This window comes from Procambarus clarkii, chromosome 18, assembly GCF_040958095.1.
Source record: "Procambarus clarkii isolate CNS0578487 chromosome 18, FALCON_Pclarkii_2.0, whole genome shotgun sequence".
In the NCBI taxonomy this organism is placed as follows: Eukaryota; Metazoa; Arthropoda; class Malacostraca; order Decapoda; family Cambaridae; genus Procambarus; species Procambarus clarkii.
In genome coordinates, this window is record NC_091167.1 from 24503341 (window position 1) to 24523436 (window position 20096).

Here is a 20096-nt window from a genome sequence, read left to right on the forward strand (position 1 = left end):
CGAGCCCCCAGTGATAACCACCTCATCACCTGAAGTGGCTCTATCTCTTGTAACAACTGTGCTTTTTACTTCCCCTCTACTGGGAAAGCACTCCCTACTGGGGGTGCTTTGCGCTGTCACCTCTACACTTGCATGTACATAATTCCTTCCCGATCAACTACTTTCTAGGGTTTGTTTGGTCCTGCTAAGTGAACTAAGTATTTTGATCTCAATCATGTTGATCCTACATGCCCTGATGATTTATTTATCCATAAGCACATAGTTGATTCAGTGATAACTTTGTCACTTCTAACCCCACCCGTACTGGTGCATGTGTCATTGTAGCCCCTTTTCAGGAAGCAGCTGACCGCTTTGCTTCATTATCCTGCATTGGTGAGACCCCTGTTCGGATCTCCAAAAATGCCCGGTTAAATGCCAGCATTGGCACAGTTACTCTCCCACACCATGTTGTGACTGGTGATAGAGAACTGAAAGATTGCCACGAGGATATTAAATACAATATATCCTTGAGGCCATTCTATCTTCCAGATTGACAAATTCACTTGACTCCCTCGGAGTCGTGGTCGTCAGCCTCTTTGCTTAGCTAAAATCACTTTTGATACGTCCCTTCCATCTTCCATAATTCTTGCAGGTGCCAGATGCTCCGTTCAGGAGTACATTCCCCCTCCTTGCCTCTGCAATAGGTGCTGGAGATTTGGGCATGATCCTTTAAAGGTCCTTAAAAGGTCCATACACACCACAAGTGAGGTCTGTGTATGCCCCTTGTGTGGAGACTCGAGTCATTCTAAGACGAAGTGCCCTTTTTTTTCCCAAGGTCACTGCATCAATTGCAGTGACACCCACCATTCATTCTCCCGCATGTGTGTGCACTACAAATCTGAGGAAGCCATTCTTAATTTGAAACTTCGCTATCGTTTATCTTTTCCAGAGGCAAGACACCAGGTTCGCCGTCTTCCCTTTTTCTCTGGCATGTCTTATGCTCGTGTGTCACTTTCACTTCTCCTCGCCCTCTCCCACTTTCTCAGTTCCGCAACTGTTTCCAGGCCTTGGACCGAGATACCTCCCCACCTTCTGCTCCTTTGTGTTCTGGGCCAGAGGATCTTCCTCCTGGTGTTTCCTTCCTTCCTTCCAAGTCTTCCATTTATTCCCTCCCCCCCCCCCATGCCCTGCTTTCTCTTCCTGATCTTTAAACACCTGTTGGACTTCTTACCTGAGCCTATGCTCCTTTTGGTCGATTTTAACTATCGGCAATACCCTCTGGAGAGATGTTCTGACAAACATCCGGGGCCGCCTTTTCGAACCATTTTTCCTCTGACGAAGTCTGTGAACCCACTAATGTTGACTCATGCACTTGCACCCTTTCTTGTCTTGATCTTTCTCTCTGCTCACCTTCTCTTTTACTTAGATTTCACATGGCAGGTTCTTGAAGACCTCCATAACAGTGACCATTTCCTCATCCTTGTCACCTTCTCTTTTTCACCCTCCCCTCTCCTTCCCTAGGTGGCAATTTGCCAAGGCTGACTGAAATCTATTCACCCTGAATGCTACTCTTTCCGACCTCTCTGCTCTGCCTCTCCCTCGAGCCCTTCTCTTTTGACACCATACTTGATGTTGCCCTCCACTCTATTCCTTGCTCTACCTCTCGGGGTGCACAGACGTGTGTTCCCCTGGTGGAATGCAAACTGTGCTCGGACCGAACTGGGTTCAAACTTTTCGATTGTTAGCTCCAGTTCTCATCTTCCCTTACTCGTAAGCCCCTCTTGAATCTTGTCCCCCTTAGATTTTTGCACACATCTCCAGCTTCCCTATAACGATCCCTTCTCTCTCTCGGAACTCCAGTTGGCCCTGACCCTCTGCGGTTCAATGGCAGCGGGCTCAGATGACATTCATTATTAGATACTGTGCCATCTCCCTCCATACACGGTGCAGGTTACTCTAGTGTATTTCCTGACCACAGCTATATGTGTCGCCTGCCACCGGAGACCAGCATCTTCACGACAGGACTTTATGCAATTTTGTATGCTGTTTGTCAACTGCTTTCTTGCTGTCAATTTTCCTTTGTTGTAGGTGACTTGCAGTGCACTCATGGCTCTGGATTCCTTTAAGCCAGTCCATTCAGTGGTAGTCAAAATTCAACATTGGCCATTTCTTATCTCCAGCACATTTAAGACAGTCGAGTTTTTGTTCCCAGCTATATTGGTGTTTCCTTAACACTTTACTCCGCCTGGCATGCACGCTTCAACCCATCCCAAGGTGGGCCTGTTTTTTTCTCGGGAGCACTCAACCCACACTAAAATGTGTATAATCTTTCCAATGTTCTGACCTCAATTTCCATACTTCATCATTCATCTTGGTATCAAATTGTTCGCAATCTACAGGCACACATTTTAAAACTAATAATCAAACGATAAATGCAATATTAACACACATTTTAATTTCAGACACAAAATGTGTGTCCGCCACCGAAAAGTTAATTAAGGACGCAATATCCGTTGCCACCGGACGAAAGTGTGAAATGAGCATGCGTGATGCTGCCGCTCAGGAGGCTATCCGCACTTGTCCCATTTCCCGCAAAGGTGTTCCTTATTTTGATTTCTACCCACTTATTCCGTTGGCAGGGTCACGTTGGCAATAGTGTTCTGTTACTGGTAACAAACTGGGTGCTCTTAAGGGTCGCCTGTCCCCATGGCCTTCTTCCTACCACCATATCCGGCAGTGGGAAACGGCTCTGGTGAGGTTGCATATTGACCATACATGTTTAACTCGCGGGCACTTAATGGAGTGCCACCCTTCCTGTTGTCCAAACTGCATTGTCCCTCTTACGGATGTGCATATCATTGTTGAATGACCGGACATCCAGGATGTGCGTGTGTCTTGCTTCCTCGACCGTCCCTCACAGTCACTTGTTACCCGATAGAATCCTTGGCGACTCGGATACCTTTGATATCGTTTGCCTTATGCACTTTTGTTCTCGTATTGGCATCCTTAGTGATATTTAGTGCCTTTTGAATATCCCGCACATTTGATGATGCTACATAGCCTTCCCAGCACGGTGCCTTTTTTTTTTATAATTACTTACTTGTCCCTCGATAGAATCCTTGGTGAATCCAGAGACCCTTGATATCGTTCGCCTTATGTGCTTTCGTTCTAGTATCGGCATCCTTAGTGGTATTTAGCACCTTTTGAAAATCCTGCATATATGGTGCTACATAGTCTCCCCGGCTTGGCGCCTTTTGATAATTACTACCACCACTCGTCTCATGGCTGGGCTCGGGAAGTAGAACTCCCGAAACCCTCTCCAGATATGTTCTAGAGCGTTCTTTTATATTAATACTGTACTTGTGTCCTGGGTAATATCTATAAATTTCTTTACCATTTTGTGTGAAAAATGGTTGCAAGTAGTCTTCCAGGCTTGGTGCCATCTTTTAACAATTAGTTTAATTGATGTTTAAGTAATACACTATATTATTTTAACATATTTACTCATTAGACCTTAATCTACAATTCACAAGTTTCATTATATACAACATACATAACTATAGGGTAATATTTTATCTTAATACTAATATAAACTTTACCCTTTATGAAAATAGTTTGCTTACATATTCTCAATTATTATAAGTACAAATACTATTCACACATTAAAGATTTTGTAAATAGCCAAGGCTATAAAATACTGTTATTTAAATATCTACAAACATTTACATTACTTTAACATTAACGGGCGGGGTAAAATGGTAAGTTGTAAAAAAACACAGTATGCTCATTGCAACCCAACTATAAATATAATACAGAGATAACTCTAATAATAGCAGTTAAGAACAGGGGAGACCATTGTTTAGATAATGCAAGATCCAGAGGACCTTGCCCTATCTAAACCATCTCCATATCAGGAGCTGGTGTAGATTGGCTTCTCTGGAGCTATATCAGGTCAGTTCCAGAGGACAGACACCTGGAGAAAGCTCCATATTTTTTAGATTTGGGAGGGATAATTAGCACTATCACTTAAAAATTGCCTACAAGTGCTTAATGAAAGGAAGCAGAAAGATAGAAAATTGCTATGAAAACAGCAAAGAAAATTGTTGAGGCCACATGGTCAATGGCATGTGGGAGTAGCAGGAAATAAAGTAGTTGCTGTACATAATCGGCCTATTTTGTTTTTTGTTACATATATTCATTGCACTGTGCGAGTGAAAATGTTTGCAAGAAATATAGGATAATGAAGCTAAAGTGCAGACACCCATGCAATAAAATGAACCTCGGAAGAGTTGGCTATTGGTAATGCTGCAAAGAAAGCTAGTGTGATTTTGGTCACGAAATATAGTACGCAGCAGCAGGAAAGTTAACAAAATTTTGGTATGAATAACCCTATAACCCTTCACTTACCAAGTTGTGTTTATACATGGTGAATAAGTAGTGTGCTCTAGTGTCCTAGTTACTAACAGGTGCAATATAAACAGGACAACACAGTAGATGGCTGAAATATTACAGAAAATAAAAGGGGATGAAAAGCTACATGTACATATTAGAGATGGATAGCATGATATTCATAGCTAAAAGTGACCTGATAAGAGGAAAACAAAAAGAATAGTAATGCACATTAGAGAAAAAAAGCACCGAATATAATGAAATACAGTACTGTACCTCTTTCTGTTTGAGGCTTCGGTGGCTCTTCTGGCCTCGGTACGACTAGTACCATCTCGGTGCTAGTTGTACTGGGATAGTACCGGCTGTGTGGAGCACACACTCCTTGTGAGTCCTTTAATAAATAGCCTACCAGAAGCCAAAACCTGGCCCCGCCTCCTCAAAGAGATGCAGGGAATTCATGATCACCTTCACCAAAGAAACAAATCCCCGGAAAGGAGGCAAAGCAAAACAGAACTGAAAGGTTCACAAGTTTAACAATGCAGCAAATGATCCACCCAGTAGTTAGGTTATATTCCCCCCCTAGTAACAGCTGGCTATTGCTAGGTGGCAGCATTATAGGTGCCAGCAGCTTCAGTTAATGTGGGGGAGATAGTCGCAGAGTTGATTAAGGCAGGTGTCTGGGAATCGCCAGAATGCCAGTTCTAAGTTACTCTTTTGCCTCAAAATGATTTTCAGGTAAGTACTTCCCCACCTCAACCAGTCCAGCTGAAAGGTATCCACCATGAGAACCTCGTAATAAAATAGAAGCGCACAGGAGGGAAAGCGCCGGTTCTATGCTGAAGTGAGGAGGTACACCTCGGGGCAAGGAACATCTCTTAAAGCTAACGGAAGGACTCATCATCAATGGTTTACTCTGCAAACCAAATTCAAAATGTTCTATGGTAACCCGTCTACAAGAATGTTGGAAACACCTCAAATGGAACCAAGTGGAAAACCAAACTCCAACAATCCAGAAGCCAAGCTACATGAAGCATCTAGTCCCAAAGGGAGGGGGTGCCAAAGTGACCCCCCATCCCCTTCAGTTCAGGCAATGAACCACCGGCGAGTGGATCTTAAGTACAAAGCCAAATTCTTAGCACATGCCATATGGCTGTAAACTTGCACCGTTCTGTGTGGCCTGATCACCAACCCTGGGCTGGCCAGCCAATGGCAAACATTGGTCTCAAAGCCCCAACGCAGAGCAGAGGCATCCAGAAACACTTTCAGTGAAATGACAGGATGGTGCCATGGAACCAAACTCCGAAAAGTCCAAAAGAGTGGGCGGTACCAGAGGAACCTGTAAGCTCGAGTACCCTGCTTAGCAGGAAAACCACACAGGCAGATTTCTTGCTCCTGCAAAACTGCTCGATCAACCAACAAGTCATCCATGGCCGATCCAGCACCTGACAGCAACAAAGCTGCAGGTGGAGCAAGGCCATAGGAGGCAGGGACGGACGGACGGACGGAGGTTCAAATCTGGGATGGAGTAAAATGGGACTTTTGCCAGTTCACCAGGAAAATAAACCGAGAGAGCTGGAAAAGAAACGGCTTCCTTTCAGACAGATTTGATACGCTTCCGAACTCAGTTTTTCAATTCCTTCTGTAGGACTTGTATTACTTAGAACAGTTTCCCATGGAATGTTTGTAAGTTCTCTATTTATTTTCTCCCAGTCTATCCTTTTATTATTAAAATTGAATTTACTGAATAACCCCTCTCGCTTGATCAACGTTTTAGGTCTATTCTGAGTATTGATGGTCGTTTGCACTTCAATGAGCTTGTGATCTGAGTATGTGGTATCTGATATCGTAATGTCTCTGATAATGTCTTCATTGATCGTAAAGACCAGATCTAGAATATTTTCATTTCTCGTTGGCTCCGATATCTGCTGGTTGAGTGAAAATTTGTCACAGAATCTAAGTAGTTCTCTAATCTGTGGTTGGTTAGGTCCTGATAGATTTCCTGGCATAATATTATTGTTTGCTATTCTCCATCCGAGACTAGGGAAGTTGTCTCGGATGGAGAAACGTGAAAACCTCGCAATCAATAAACAGTATTGTGTAGTACAGTAGTGTAGCTTGGCCTAATGCACGTGGAAAATAGTAGAGCGGCTGGTCCCTAACCTGCACTCAGAAAAAACATCACATGAGACCAGAAGGCATGGCAGGATGTGTAGAATACCCCCGTTGAAAAGCAGAGGTGCAACAGGTACTCTGAGAGAGAACTATCAACATCAGAGGCCCGAGACTGTTCAACACGCTTCCACTATACATAAGGGGCATAACTGGCCGACCCCTCACAGTGTTCAAGAGAGAACCCGATAAACACCTCCAAAGGATACCTGATCAACCAGGCTGACCTGATCAACCTGATTCATACGTCAGGCTGTGAGCAGCCGCGTCCAAAAGCCTGGTTGACCAGTCTAGCAATGAGGAGGTCTGGTCGAGGACCGGGCCGCGGGGACGCTAAGCCCCGAAAACACCTCAAGGTAACCTGGACTGCATCGAGCGGTTAGCACTCGGTAGTTTGACAGTTTGACCTGCGCTAAGTGATTAGGACTGTGCTGAGTCAAATTGCAGCACTTAACCCGAGGCTCAAAAATCATAATAATCCGAGTAGTTTGGAGGTTGAGAGATCTGCAGAGAGGCGCGCGAGGGCAAAAAGTCTATAAATTAGGTGGGATAGAAAGGCTAACAAATGTAATTATTGAGGTAAAATCTATTTGTAATACTGGATTAATTTTGTGTGGTCTAAATGTGGTGTAAAAGTGTGACCAATAACTTTAGGCTCATCACATGGAACTATTCCATTACTGTACAATGCATATATGATAAAGATACCATGTGTCTATAGTAAAACCAATTGTGTTAAATGTTTTATCCTAAAATGTTGTCAGAAAATTCCCATATTTTGCCTTTAATTTGATTAGTTGCACACTACACTAATATCGATATAAACAAAATTCAATGATAGCAGCTGCCATTTGCTGGGTTATTATGCTTTACTACTCTACTTACCTCTAGAGATTGCCATACATCGACTCCCTCTCCCACTTTCGTTTCCCATCTCATCTATGCCCCTTTCACACTTCCTCTTCCATGCCCTTCCCTGCACTGCCAAGCCCTTCCACCTGCACCATATACATAAAGAGGGTTGTATACAAGACACAGCAGGTATTTGTTCTATCTTGAATTAAAGTACTTAAAGCTTCCAAGAATAAGATCAGCACTTAAAACTGGCAAAAATAGTCAGACTCCCCTAATAAAAATTATTTCAAAGCACACCAAGTGTTAATATATATACTTAAAGCTACTTTTATTAAAAATTACTTTAAAATATAATATTACAAACATGGCTTAGAATTTCTTTAAACTATCATAAAAATCTAATTTTCAAAAATATTTAAGTACTGGTATGAGACTAAGGATCACGTACACACATCAGTGACGAAATGACCAACATGATACCACAAATTAGTGGAATTATACAACATTACAGCGACCTATAATTATACAAGTTAGTCATGTGGTACTTACTAAATGAAACCATCTCAAAAGCAAGGTAAATAGCTGTGGTCACGGTAACGCAGAATTATACATTATAAAACATGGATAACACAACCCCCCCACACCATTATGAGTGTACACAGGACACGTCCAGGATGTGATAGTGAATGTACACTGAAGGGGAGGGGGAGGGACACGTCCAGGATGTGATAGTGAATGAACATTTGGTGACGTCCGCGACGGACTGAAATGTCACCGTCACTCATTTTCACGTGTGAGTGTGTGCGTGTTATTCAGCCCCGTTATTGTGACTTATTCTGCGAGAAATATGTATGTTCACAGCCGAGAGGTACATAGTGACATCTGAATGTTTACAAACTGCTCTCCTAGGGTATAAATTAAGTACATATAGAGCTTTCCTTTAAAATAAGCAATTAGCAAAGTAAAAATATTAAATACTTTTCTACAGTAATCAAGTTTCAAAGAAAGTACTGGATTATCACTGGTGTCCCTCTCCTAACCATGCCAGACTGGCCCAGGTTCGATTCCCGGGCAGGATGGAATAACTGAGCAGTGTTCCTTCACTGTTCGCCTCTCAGCATCCAGAAATACTAGAGAACCTGGATGTAACCCTGTTTATTATCTGGCCTAAATCACAACATAAAAAAGTGCTAGATTACTTTAAACAAAGAAGAGAGGAAGTAATGCGTTAAGACAACAATATATTGCAGTATGATCCCCAACATTCAGGTGCCTTTAGGTGATTTACTGTAAACAAAACCCTAAATATTGGTTCACCTAATTATTTCTATGGTCAGGGACAGGAGGCCTATTACGCCTATAAAAGTCAACTATAGTGACTTTTTCGAGAATGTTACCCACAATAGATGTTTCATTGCTAGGTACCTATTTACTACTAGGTGAACAGACGCATCACGTGAAAAGAAACGTTGCAGAAAAGCTACTGTCCTATCGTGGTAATTGAGCCTGTTATTTAGGTGTGACCAACCTGCACATCACCTTGCACCACAGAACTCAAGTGACCAACTTGTGATCACAAATGTGCTTAATATGACAACTTAGTGATTGGTGTGTCTGCGGCGTCCCAGTCATTGATTCTGATAAAATATGTACGATTCCGTGTATTTTACGATGTGATTTAATGAACTTTGAAAGTTGGTTATTTTTTATGTACCCTCAACCGTAATTAATGCTTTGTACTGTGGTTAATTTTCTTTCTCTGTAATATTTTCTGTAATATTCGGGAGGTACAGGAAGAGGGAAGAGTAAAGTTTACTGTATGCATATTTGTCAGCCAATTAGGGAATTCATAATAACTTTCTCCTATTTACACAAATTCTAAGCAAAATGATTTGGAATGACCCTGAAACCACAGGGACGGGAGATCCAAGGGAGGAGCAATAATGGTAAACATCTTGAAGGCTTTTGTCCGTATCCAACAGTATCTGACACTGACTGCCATTATCACTGGCTTATTGAAATACTGTACGTCTTAAAAAGAAAAAAAGTTTGTAATTTTAGTCTACGTATTACTTTTGTTTGCAGTATGTATCAGATCCATTTCATTATATTCTATTATTTAGAGAAGACCATAAAATTAAATGTCCTTTAAATATGGGGCTGAAATGTTTAAAACTGCAAATGTGTTTTTCTGGATACTTGAGGAGCAGAGCACCTGAGGTATGACGATGAGATCAAGTTAGGTGAAGGACCTGCGCTGAAACACGAGACGACCCAAATGGTAGGCAGAGTAGGGAGGTACAGAGTACAAATAACACTGCAAGGATGGATCCGAGAAGGGGTGGTCTTGGGGTTAAAGCTTGGGTGACGGCGTCCTTGGTATGTGTTGACTTCTGTGCCATAACTTCTCTTCCCACCGTTGCAGGAATTTAATTTGACTCTGCGAATGAAACAAAACTTAAAATTTACTCTTTCCTTGATTTCAAAGACTTACCATAAGTTATATAAAACTATATATACCATATACCAACCCGTTCTCCATTTTGACGTACTGTATTTTGTTCAAGGCTAAAAACAGATGTATTAACAATGACAGCGGCTCGTGAAATTGATGTGATGTCTCGTTTTGTGTTCGTGGGTCCTCAGTCAAGTCAGGCTCGGGCACATTATTATAACAGTTTAATGAAATTGGGAACACTCAAGACAATGATGTGCTGATTATATAAGGAAGTTATACAACTCTTCGGCTATACACCAGTATATTACATAAAGTACTCGCTACCCGGTCTTGTTTGGTGGGTTGTACAGGTTAATATTCATAATAGTATATGTAACATAATTTTGCTGGGATACCTTCCATAGTATGTAACCTTCAATGGTGTTGCCTTGATAATGAGAAGGTTCCTGGGTAGGAGCGGACAACTACTGCTTCACCATCCTAAGCTGTGGCGGCACACAAGCAAAAACACTCACCATGAACTCAATCTCATTAATAATGATCAAATCACTGAATCAAAGATTTTACTGGTATCAAGATGCTCATGGTTACCCAACCCCAACCCCGGTGCAGACGCCCTCCAAGCCTCCTTTATCGAAGGTCAGCGTCCTTCAAAATGGATTACAAACTGCATCGGAACTCTGTATCAGGTTCATGATCTATATGAAGACAATAGCAGCACCTCCCCAGAGGAGGCGGGGCCAAACAGCCAGAGCCATCTCTAATATCCTAGGAATTAAACAACAATCTCAATGACTAGCTGATGACTGATGAAGATTAAGCCACCTAAGAGGTGGCACAGGCATGAATAGCCTGTAGGAGGTAGATGTGAATGTGATCTTTGGTCGTGACTAGCTCACTGTTTAGCCAAATATACAATTCAATTCCTAAGTTCATTATGTGCACCAGAGTTTACCCGAGAGCCACTAACACTAGTGGCCTCGACGAGGACAGGAAGCCGGCGGCTTGTCGAGGGTACCCTCATTTGCCTTGATGATCTTTTCCAATTGTACTTTAAATGTTAACAGAATTTTGGCCTTTACGGCTTCGGCGGGTAGCGGTTCCATGGGTTAATAACCCTGTGGGTGAAAAACCATCTCCTGTTCTCAGTCCTACATTATGGCTTGTTGAGCTTGAACCCGTTGCTCCTTGTTTGTGTTACATCTCGCCTTTTGAAGAAGTTGTCTGGATCAACATCCTCTAAATTGTTCCGTATTTTAAAAGTTTCAATAAGACGCGCTTTGTCATGTCTGGTTTGTAGTGTTGTGAGCCCTGAGGCCCTCACCCGTAACCTAACATGTGACCTTTTCCACTACCACCCACAACACCAAATAAAGTGGATTATGTTCTAAGGATAAGTTGAATTATGTATTGTGCTGAATCTCACATGTCATGCAAACTTCAAAGCACTAAACTCTAAAACTCATTTATAGGGTTAAAAACTGGAGGGACTAAGATGACCATACCTTAAATGTGTACAGTTTCCGCAGTGTGTGTGTGAAGCGACCGTGTTTGTGGCTCCTGCGTCGGACCTTCCTCCACACCTGCTCCGAGGCCCTCGGGGCGGCGCTCTCCACTTGCTTATTATACTCTGTTGACTTCAAATCTTCCTGGGAGAATTTTGATAAATTTTTCGGAGACATTGAGAGCGTATCAGATATATCTGGAAGATCTTTCATATTATCACTAGTTAAATGGTATGTTATGAGATCCATGGTGTCTGGAAGATCATTTCCTTTATCCTCTGCAGCAATTGTGGCTGTTCTTCTGTCATCACTAACAGCCATAACTGCTAACACTGGGCGTTGGTACGTCTGCCTTGTCCGAGTGCCGTAGTTTGCGTCAACATAAACCTTGTGGAAAATGAAGTGTGGAGGGTGTGTGGTGGGGCTTCTCGTCACACTCGTATTAACTCGAGACGATACCGATGCATTTTGACTGTTGTAGAGTAGTTCTGATTGTTGTATCCTCTTGAGCAGGTCCAACTGGTTGTTAGAGGGCAGCTGTGGTGGTGGTGGTGGTGGCAGGGGTGGAGCTGGACTGGTGACGCCACCATAACCGCCTCCCTCCCTGCCTCCGCCTCCACCCACACTTTTGTCAGTCCGGCTTTCATTCATCCAGTTTTTTGGTGCCTCGTTCCTATCAACTGTAAAAAGTTAAATAAAATTACTATATATTAAATCAACTACAAAACCAATAGTAATTAATATAAAGTTATTAAGGCCCATGTTGAAGAGTCCATACCCTCATAACTAGCCTACGCACAGTAGGATCAAAATGCTATGAATTTCAAAATAAAGTTCAGGGAGGCTACTCACACACGTCACTGCAACATGCCCTTTTGTGAAAGAAAGTTGCTAGTCTGAATTTATTAGATGGCCACACATGCTCCATTCTAATGAAATTAATACCAAACTGTCAAATTTAATAAAAACCACCTAACTGCTGTCAATGAGTGGTTCCGAATCACTAAAGCTTTTACAATAAACAAAAAATAAGTTTAAAGCAATAGACAATCAAGTGAACCTCGCCATGGAGTGGTCTGAACTCAAGAGCGGTACTGAAGCACACTTTTGCAAGCCGAGTTTTTTTCTACCACAGACGTGGCCACACATTTACAATGCTAACCAACATATATACATTTTCTTCTGTCCTCCATGGACAGGGTTATAGAAGTGTTAAACATATAGTTCAAGGGTTTATTGAACAATCAACCACAGAAGGTGATTCGGTGCTTTTAAAATGTTAAGCTAACCTACATACGTAAATACATAGATACACAGATTTACGTATGCCCTACATAAAGTGTTCGATGTGTCTTTTACATAGTGTCATTAATGTGCATTTACAAAGGTGAAATGTAATTCTGATCAGCTTCCATATATACTTTATACACATACACACACATGCATTCACATACATTTGTCTCTTTTACTTTGACAGGGTGAGATAGCTGATAAAGAAACTTGTGTGCAATTAAGCACTTAATCACTGAAGGTGATTAAGGTGTTTTTACAAGCTCAGGTTATATAGTTACATCACATACATACATTGTATAATTGATACATTACATGGTCAATTTTGGGTTCAAGTCCAATATATCATCAAGTGTTCCGGTACTCATATAGTAATTACAGAGTTCAGCATACCAATAAACCAATATTGGAGTGGTAGACGGTTGGAAGAACACAAGTCCACTGCGGGCTCGCCATAGCCCGTGCTAATTGGAACTATTGTTCCGAGTAGCTGAATCTAAAAACAACAACAACGGTTGGAACAAGTGAAAAGGCCGTGGAGGCCAAAACCGTCAGTAGTTTCAATGCGGCGTATGACAGTGCTGGGGAGACAGGACATCACGAGGGTAGTTCTCATCTTGTAACTACACTTGGGTAACTACACACACGGGATTTATATATATATATATATATATATATATATATATATATATATATATATATATATATATATATATATATATATATATATATATATTGATATATATTGATATGAGCAGCATGTCAAAGTAACGCGAGGAAGAGCTGCACATCTCCATGCTGAACACATTCTCTAGGGATGTGTATATCATGCAAAGTCAGCCTTATTGTTTGGTGAGATTTAATAATGTTAACATTGAGCCATTTTCATTTTCAATTTTTATCACCAATTCAATTAACAGTTATTTCCGAGTAAGTTACTACAGAGATAATAATTTGTGTTCCTGTAGAACACCAGAAAAACGTCATCCTATACTACAATAGAACACCATAGCACCATTTTCCACTACAATACCACACCAGAGAAGCACCATTTTGTGTTACTAAAGAACTCTTAGAAATACACTATCCTCGGCTACTATAGAATTGAGATGCATTATACAGAGGCGCTCTACAGAGTAAAACATGTGAAGAACTAGCAGCTTGACCAGACCAGTTGAGGCTTGGGTGTGTGGTGCCGGGCGGCCATATGAGCTCCACATATGGAACCATTGGTCGTTACATCACGTCCGTTGTTGCTCGGCTTCCAATCATGGAACCAATAAATTGGATCCTGATGACTTTGATGCAGGAATGAATTTGAGCTTTCATTAAAGAAAAATGCAATGTGCAATTACCATAGTGTAGTTTGGTCACCCTGATCTAACAGCTGTTGTCACGAGTACGCGCGCGCACACACACACACACACACACACACACACACACACACACACACACACACACACACACACACACACACACACACACACACACACACACACACACACCTGTGGGGCCTAGTGGATAGCGCGCAGGACTCGTAATTCTGTGGCGCGGGTTCGATTCCCGAACCAGGCAGAAACAAATGGGCAAAGTTTCTTTCACCCTGAATGCCCCTGTTACCTAGCAGTAAATAGTTACCTGGGAGTTAGTCAGCTGTCACGGGCTGCTTCCTGGGGTGTGTGTGTGTGTTGTGTGGGGAAAAAAAGTAGTAAGCAGTCGATTGACAGTTGAGAGGCGGGCCGAAAGAGCAAAGCTCAACCCCCGCAAACACAACTAGGTGAATAAACACACACACAGAGAACCAGAGAACCAGGAACGAGTATGTTAGTGTGAGAAGAGAAGCTGAGAAAAAGTATGAAAATTATATAGCTAATAAAGTCAAGACCGAACCAAAGCTACTCCACAGTCACATCAGGAGGAAAACAACAGTGAAGGAACAGGTGATGAAACTGAGAATGGGTGAGGACAGGTACACCGAGAATGACAAAGAGGTGTGTGAGGAACTCAACAAAAGGTTCCAGGAGGTCTTCACAAAAGAACAAGGAGAGGTCACTGCGCTAGGAGAGGTGGCAGTAAACCAGGTGACCTTGGAAGGATTCGAAATTACAAGAGATGAGGTCAAGAGGCATCTGTTGGATCTGGACGTGAGAAAAGCTGTTGGCCCGGACGGAATCTCACCGTGGGTATTGAAAGAGTGTGCAGGAGCACTTTGTTTGCCACTCTCCATAGTGTATAGTAGGTCACTGGAAACGGGAGATCTACCAGAAATATGAAAGACGGCTAATGTAGCCCCAATATACAAAAAGGATGACAGACAAGAGGCACTGAACTACAGGCCAGTGTCCTTAACTTTTATACCATGCAAGGTGATGGAGAAGATCGTGAGAAAAAACCTAGTAACACATCTGGAGAGAAGGGACTTCGTGACAACCCACAACATGGGTTCAGGGAGGGTAAATCTTGCCTTACAGGCTTAATAGAATTCTACGATCAGGTGACAAAGATTAAGCAAGAAAGAGAAGGATGGGCTGACTGCATTTTTTTGGACTGTCGGATAGCCTTTGACACAGTACCCCATAAAAGGCTAATGCATGAGCTGGAGAATCAGGCAGGAGTAACTGGTAGGGCGCTCCAGTGGATAAGGGAGTACCTAAGCAATAGGAAGCAGAGAGTTACAGTGAGGGGTGAGATCTCAGATTAGCATGAAGTCACCAGTGGAGTCCCACAGGGCTCTGTACTCGGACCTATCCTGTTTCTGATATACGTAAATGAGGGTATAGACTCCTTCCTCTCAATGTTTGTTGACGACGCCAAAATTATGAGAATGATTAAGACAGAGGAGCACAGCTTGAGGCTTCAAGAAGACCTGGACAAGCTGCAGGAATGGTCGAACAAATGGTTGTTAAACTTTAACCCAAGCAAATGCAATGTAATGAAGATAGGGGTAGGGAGCAGGAGACCAGATACAAGGTATCATTTGGGAGATGAAATACTTCAAGAGACTGAGAGAGAGAGAGAGAGAGAGAGAGAGAGAGAGAGAGAGAGAGAGAGAGAGAGAGAGAGAGAGAGAGAGAGAGAGAGAGAGAGAGAGAGAGAGAGAGAGAGAAAGAGAGAGAGAGAGAGAGAGAGAGAGAGAGAGAGAGAGAGAGAGAGAGAGAGAGAGAGAGAGAGAGAGAGAGAGAGAGAGAGAGAGAGAGAGAGAGAGAGAAAGAGAGAGAGAGAGAGAGAGAGAGAGAGAGAGAGAGAGAGAGAGAGAGAGAGAGAGAGAGAGAGAGAGAGAGAGAGAGACAGAGAGAGAGAGAGAGAGAGAGAGAGAGAGAGAGAGAGAGAGAGAGAGAGAGAGAGAGAGAGAGAGAGAGAGAGAAAGAGAGAGAGAGAGAGAGAGAGAGAGAGAGAGAGAGAGAGAGAGAGAGAGAGAGAGAGAGAGAGAGAGAGAGAGAGAGAGAGAGAGAGAGAGAGAGAGAAAGAGAGAGAGAGAGAGAGAGAGAGAGAGAGAGAGAGAGAGAGAGAGAGAGAGAGAGAGAGAGAGAGAGAGAGAGAGACCTGGGGGTTGAATTCACGCCAGACCTGTTCTCTGAAGCTCATATCAAGAGGATAACATCAGCGGCATATGCCAGGTTGGCTAACATAAGAACGGCCATTAGAAACTTGTGTAAGGAATCTTTCAGAACTTTGTATACCACATCTGTCAGACCAATCCTGGAGTATGCGGGTCCAGCATGGAGTTCATATCTAGTCAAGCATAAGACTAAACTGGAAAAGGTTCAAAGGTTTGCCACTAGACTAGTGCTTGAACTGAGGGGTATGAGCTACAAGGAGAGACTACTGGAATTAAACCTCACATCACTGGGAGACAGAAGAGTTATAGGGGACATGATCACCACATACAAGATTCTCAGAAGAATTGATAGGGTAGATAAAGACAGGCTATTTACCACAAAGGGCATACGCCCGACACAGTTGGAAAATGAGTGCCCAAATGACCCATAGACACGTTAGAAAGAATTTTTTCAGTGTCTGAGTAGTAAACAAATGAAATGCATTAGGCAGTGATGTGGTGGAGGCTGACTCCATACACAGTTTCAAGCGTAGATATGATAGAGCCCAGTAGGCTCAGGAATCTGTACACTTGTTGATTGACGGTTGAGAGGCAGGACCAAAGAGCCAGAACTCAACCCCCGCAAGCACAACTAGGTGAGTACACACACACACACACACACACACACACACACACACACACACACACACGTGTGCGAGCCTTCTCAAGACTACACATAGCGGCACGCTGGGAATTAGCTTCAAGTTAATGCTAATTAGAATATACACTGCTGCAGATACAAGTGTACAGCACCTGCCTAACATCTGGCAGCGGCCCAGCTGTTGCACCAGAAATGTTACCAGAGTGTGCAGCTGTGTGGCTATAACCACCAGGGCACTAGTGAGACATGACACGGTCACGAAGGCTGGTGGGAATTAGGAATGGGAAAGGAATGAGAGATAAAAATCAAGACAGAGATCAAGAACAAGCAGAGAACAAGTACAAGGTGGCATAGGATGGTGAGTACAAGGTGGTAGAGTACAAGGTGGTATAGGATGGAGAGTACAAGGAGAGCACTGACCAGGTACCGCCCTCCACCACCTGGTGTGTGAGGGCGTGAGGTGCAGGACAGGCAGCCGGCGGTGGTTGGGTGCCCGCGTCCTGGCCCGGCGGCTGTAGTCCAACTCATCTGTAACAACCAAATCACCATCACTGTCGTGAACAACTCGTACACGTGTAAAATCATATTTTACTCTGCAAGTGCGGGGGGGTTCGAATCCTCCTCACGGTTCCTACTGATTTATGTTACAGAAAATATACACATTACATAAATATATATATATATATATATATATATATATATATATATATATATATATATATATATATATATATATATATATATATATATATATATATATATATATATATATATATATATATATATATAATTTCAATTTATATTAATTTTTTCCTCAGCCTATTATTGCTACATCATGTTAATGTGATTTTATTTTGATTTAAAATTTCCTTGATCATATATATCAGATATCATTCATTTAATTGAGCATTATGCAAATCTTGCCATAATTTATGTTCTCGTGTCCACTAATTATACCTAGCTATTTATAAATAAATTTTTATTTGAAACACTTAAATTCCACTTATGCTAAATATTTCGATTTAAACCAGTGATAAAAACAGTTTAAATGAAACAGAGCTTAAATCTGAGGTAAGCATATACTGTATAAAGCTCTATAATGAACATCAAATACATTCATATAATGTCAAATACACAAATGACGAAGACCCAGAGGGCAGCCACGCAGAGGGCGGCTGCACGAGGGGCTGACACACGGAGGGCAGAGGCACAGGAGACACCACAGGAGGTGACGACACAGCAGACTGTAGAACCGGGGGCAAGAGCACAGAGCCCGCCCAGACTACCAAGTCACGTGTTTCACCAACGTCGTCATCAGGGTGCACAAACCCCCCGCCCCCCCCCCCCCCCCACGCCGGGAACTGGAACACTGGGACGCGGGTGAGGAATCAGAAGCAGGAACAAAGGCCCCCCCCCCACATCTGCCCCCTCCCCCACGACAGGAGTAGTAGGGTGTAAGCGCTACAGGGGATATTTTTTTTTGGGCAGAGGACCCCTGTGGGGTGTAAGCGCTACAGGGGATATTTTTTTTCAGATCAAATATCCCCTGTAGCGCTTGGGGGTTTTCAGGTCAAATATCGTGCGTAGCGCTTCGGGGTTTTCAGGTCCGAAATATCGTGTGTAGCGCTTTAGGGTTTTCAGGCGAATTTGGGGAGTCACAGATTTAGAATTAGGGAATTCTTATAATGAAAAATAATGTCATACGAGTTTGCTAAAGTTCTTATAAGAAAAATAATTTCCGAGACTTAGAAGTTTGTTAAGGCCTTATGGGAGAAATTCAAATAACGTGTGTAGCACTTTAGGGCTTCCAGGAGAACTCTACGGACATATTTTACATGTTTTCAACTTACAAAATCGTCTATGTAAGCCTTAGTTATTCATATAAATTTAGAAAATCACCTGTGTAAGTCATTGTTTTCAAGTTTCGTACATCACACCCCCCTCCCTCCCCCCTTACCTCGCAATCTCTCGCGTCACCTTTATTTACTTTACGCCCGGACAGCCAGACCTCTTATCTTATGTTATCTTCTCATAATATCTCAACCGTCCCTCCTCTCTCTCTCTCTCTCGTTTCATTCAGTTCAACTATTTTTCCAACATCGTATGTTTGCTCCTTTTCATTAAGCAAGTCAGTATGTTTGCTCCTTTTCATTAAGCAAGTCAGTTTTACACAAATAAATCATGTTAGTAAGCAAGTTCTAGCTCACGTTCCCCACCTTAGTCCCCTGTCGTATAAAGAATACTATCATTCCAATCCCTCTAAAATTTAAAAATAATCATATTTCAAATGTAGTTCAATACAGTAATTAGTTACCAAGCTCCAGCTCTTGTCCTCCGCCTTAGCTCTCTCTCGTATCTTCGTTAGTATCAGTCCAATTTCCCTGAAATTTCTACCCTCTGTATTTCAGACATAGTTTAGTAAATGCAAACAATTATCAAACTCTAGCTCTTGTCCCCAGCTTAGTTCATTTGTACAAAATCATTAGTAACAGTCCAAATTCCCTGAGATTTTTAGCCTCTGTATTTCAGACACCGTAAATAAGATCAAAACAGTTACCAAGCTCAGCTCTTGTCCTCCGCCTTAGCTCTCTCTCGTATCTTCGTTAGTAACAGATCAATTCCCCTGAAATTTCTACCCTCTGCATTTCAGACACCGTAAATAAGATCAAAATAGTTATCGAGCTCCAGCTCTCGTCCCCGCCTTAATTCTCTTTCGTATCTTTGTAAATAACCCATCAATTTCCCTAAAATTAAAAGCAGACATACTTCAAAGTTAGTAAATAAGATCAAGTCAGTTACTGAGCTCCAGCTCTCGTCCCCGCCTTAGTTCTCTTTCATATCTTTGTAAATAAACCATCAATTTCCCTGAAATTTTTACCCTCTGTATTTCAGACATAGTAAATATGAAGTAAACAATTATAAAACTCTAGCTCTTGTCCTCTGTCCAAGCTCACTTTTGTAAAATCATTACTCTCAGTCCAAATCACCCAACTACATTTTCAGACATAGTAAATAAAAACCAGTTCAGTTATCAAGTTTCAACTCTTGTGCCCCAGCTTAGTTCATTTGTACAAGTTCTTTATTTTCCAACTAAATCACCCTGAGATTTAAGATCACCGTACTTCTAACGTAGTAAAATTAATCGGGGCATTAACCAAGCTCCATTTCCTCAGCCTTAGATCATCAGACATAAATATATTCGATCAAGTCCCTCTCCAGCCTATCTGTTTATCAGAGTATTTACTTTACCCT

General features: G+C 42.2%; 1 protein-coding gene across 1 annotated transcript in view; it reads right to left on the reverse strand.

Annotated features, from left to right (window-relative positions):
* Positions 1 to 3465: 3465 nt before the first annotated feature.
* Positions 3466 to 20096, reverse strand: part of LOC123754527 (uncharacterized) — a 286224-nt gene continuing 269593 nt past the window's right edge. The window contains exons 7-9 of the mRNA XM_069326370.1: positions 17265 to 17372; positions 11356 to 12035; positions 3466 to 9832 (exon numbers count right to left, since the gene is read on the reverse strand). Coding sequence (XP_069182471.1) covers positions 9746 to 9832; positions 11356 to 12035; positions 17265 to 17372 — 875 coding nt within the window. The 3' untranslated portion in view covers positions 3466 to 9745. The remainder of the gene's footprint in view (positions 9833 to 11355; positions 12036 to 17264; positions 17373 to 20096) is intronic.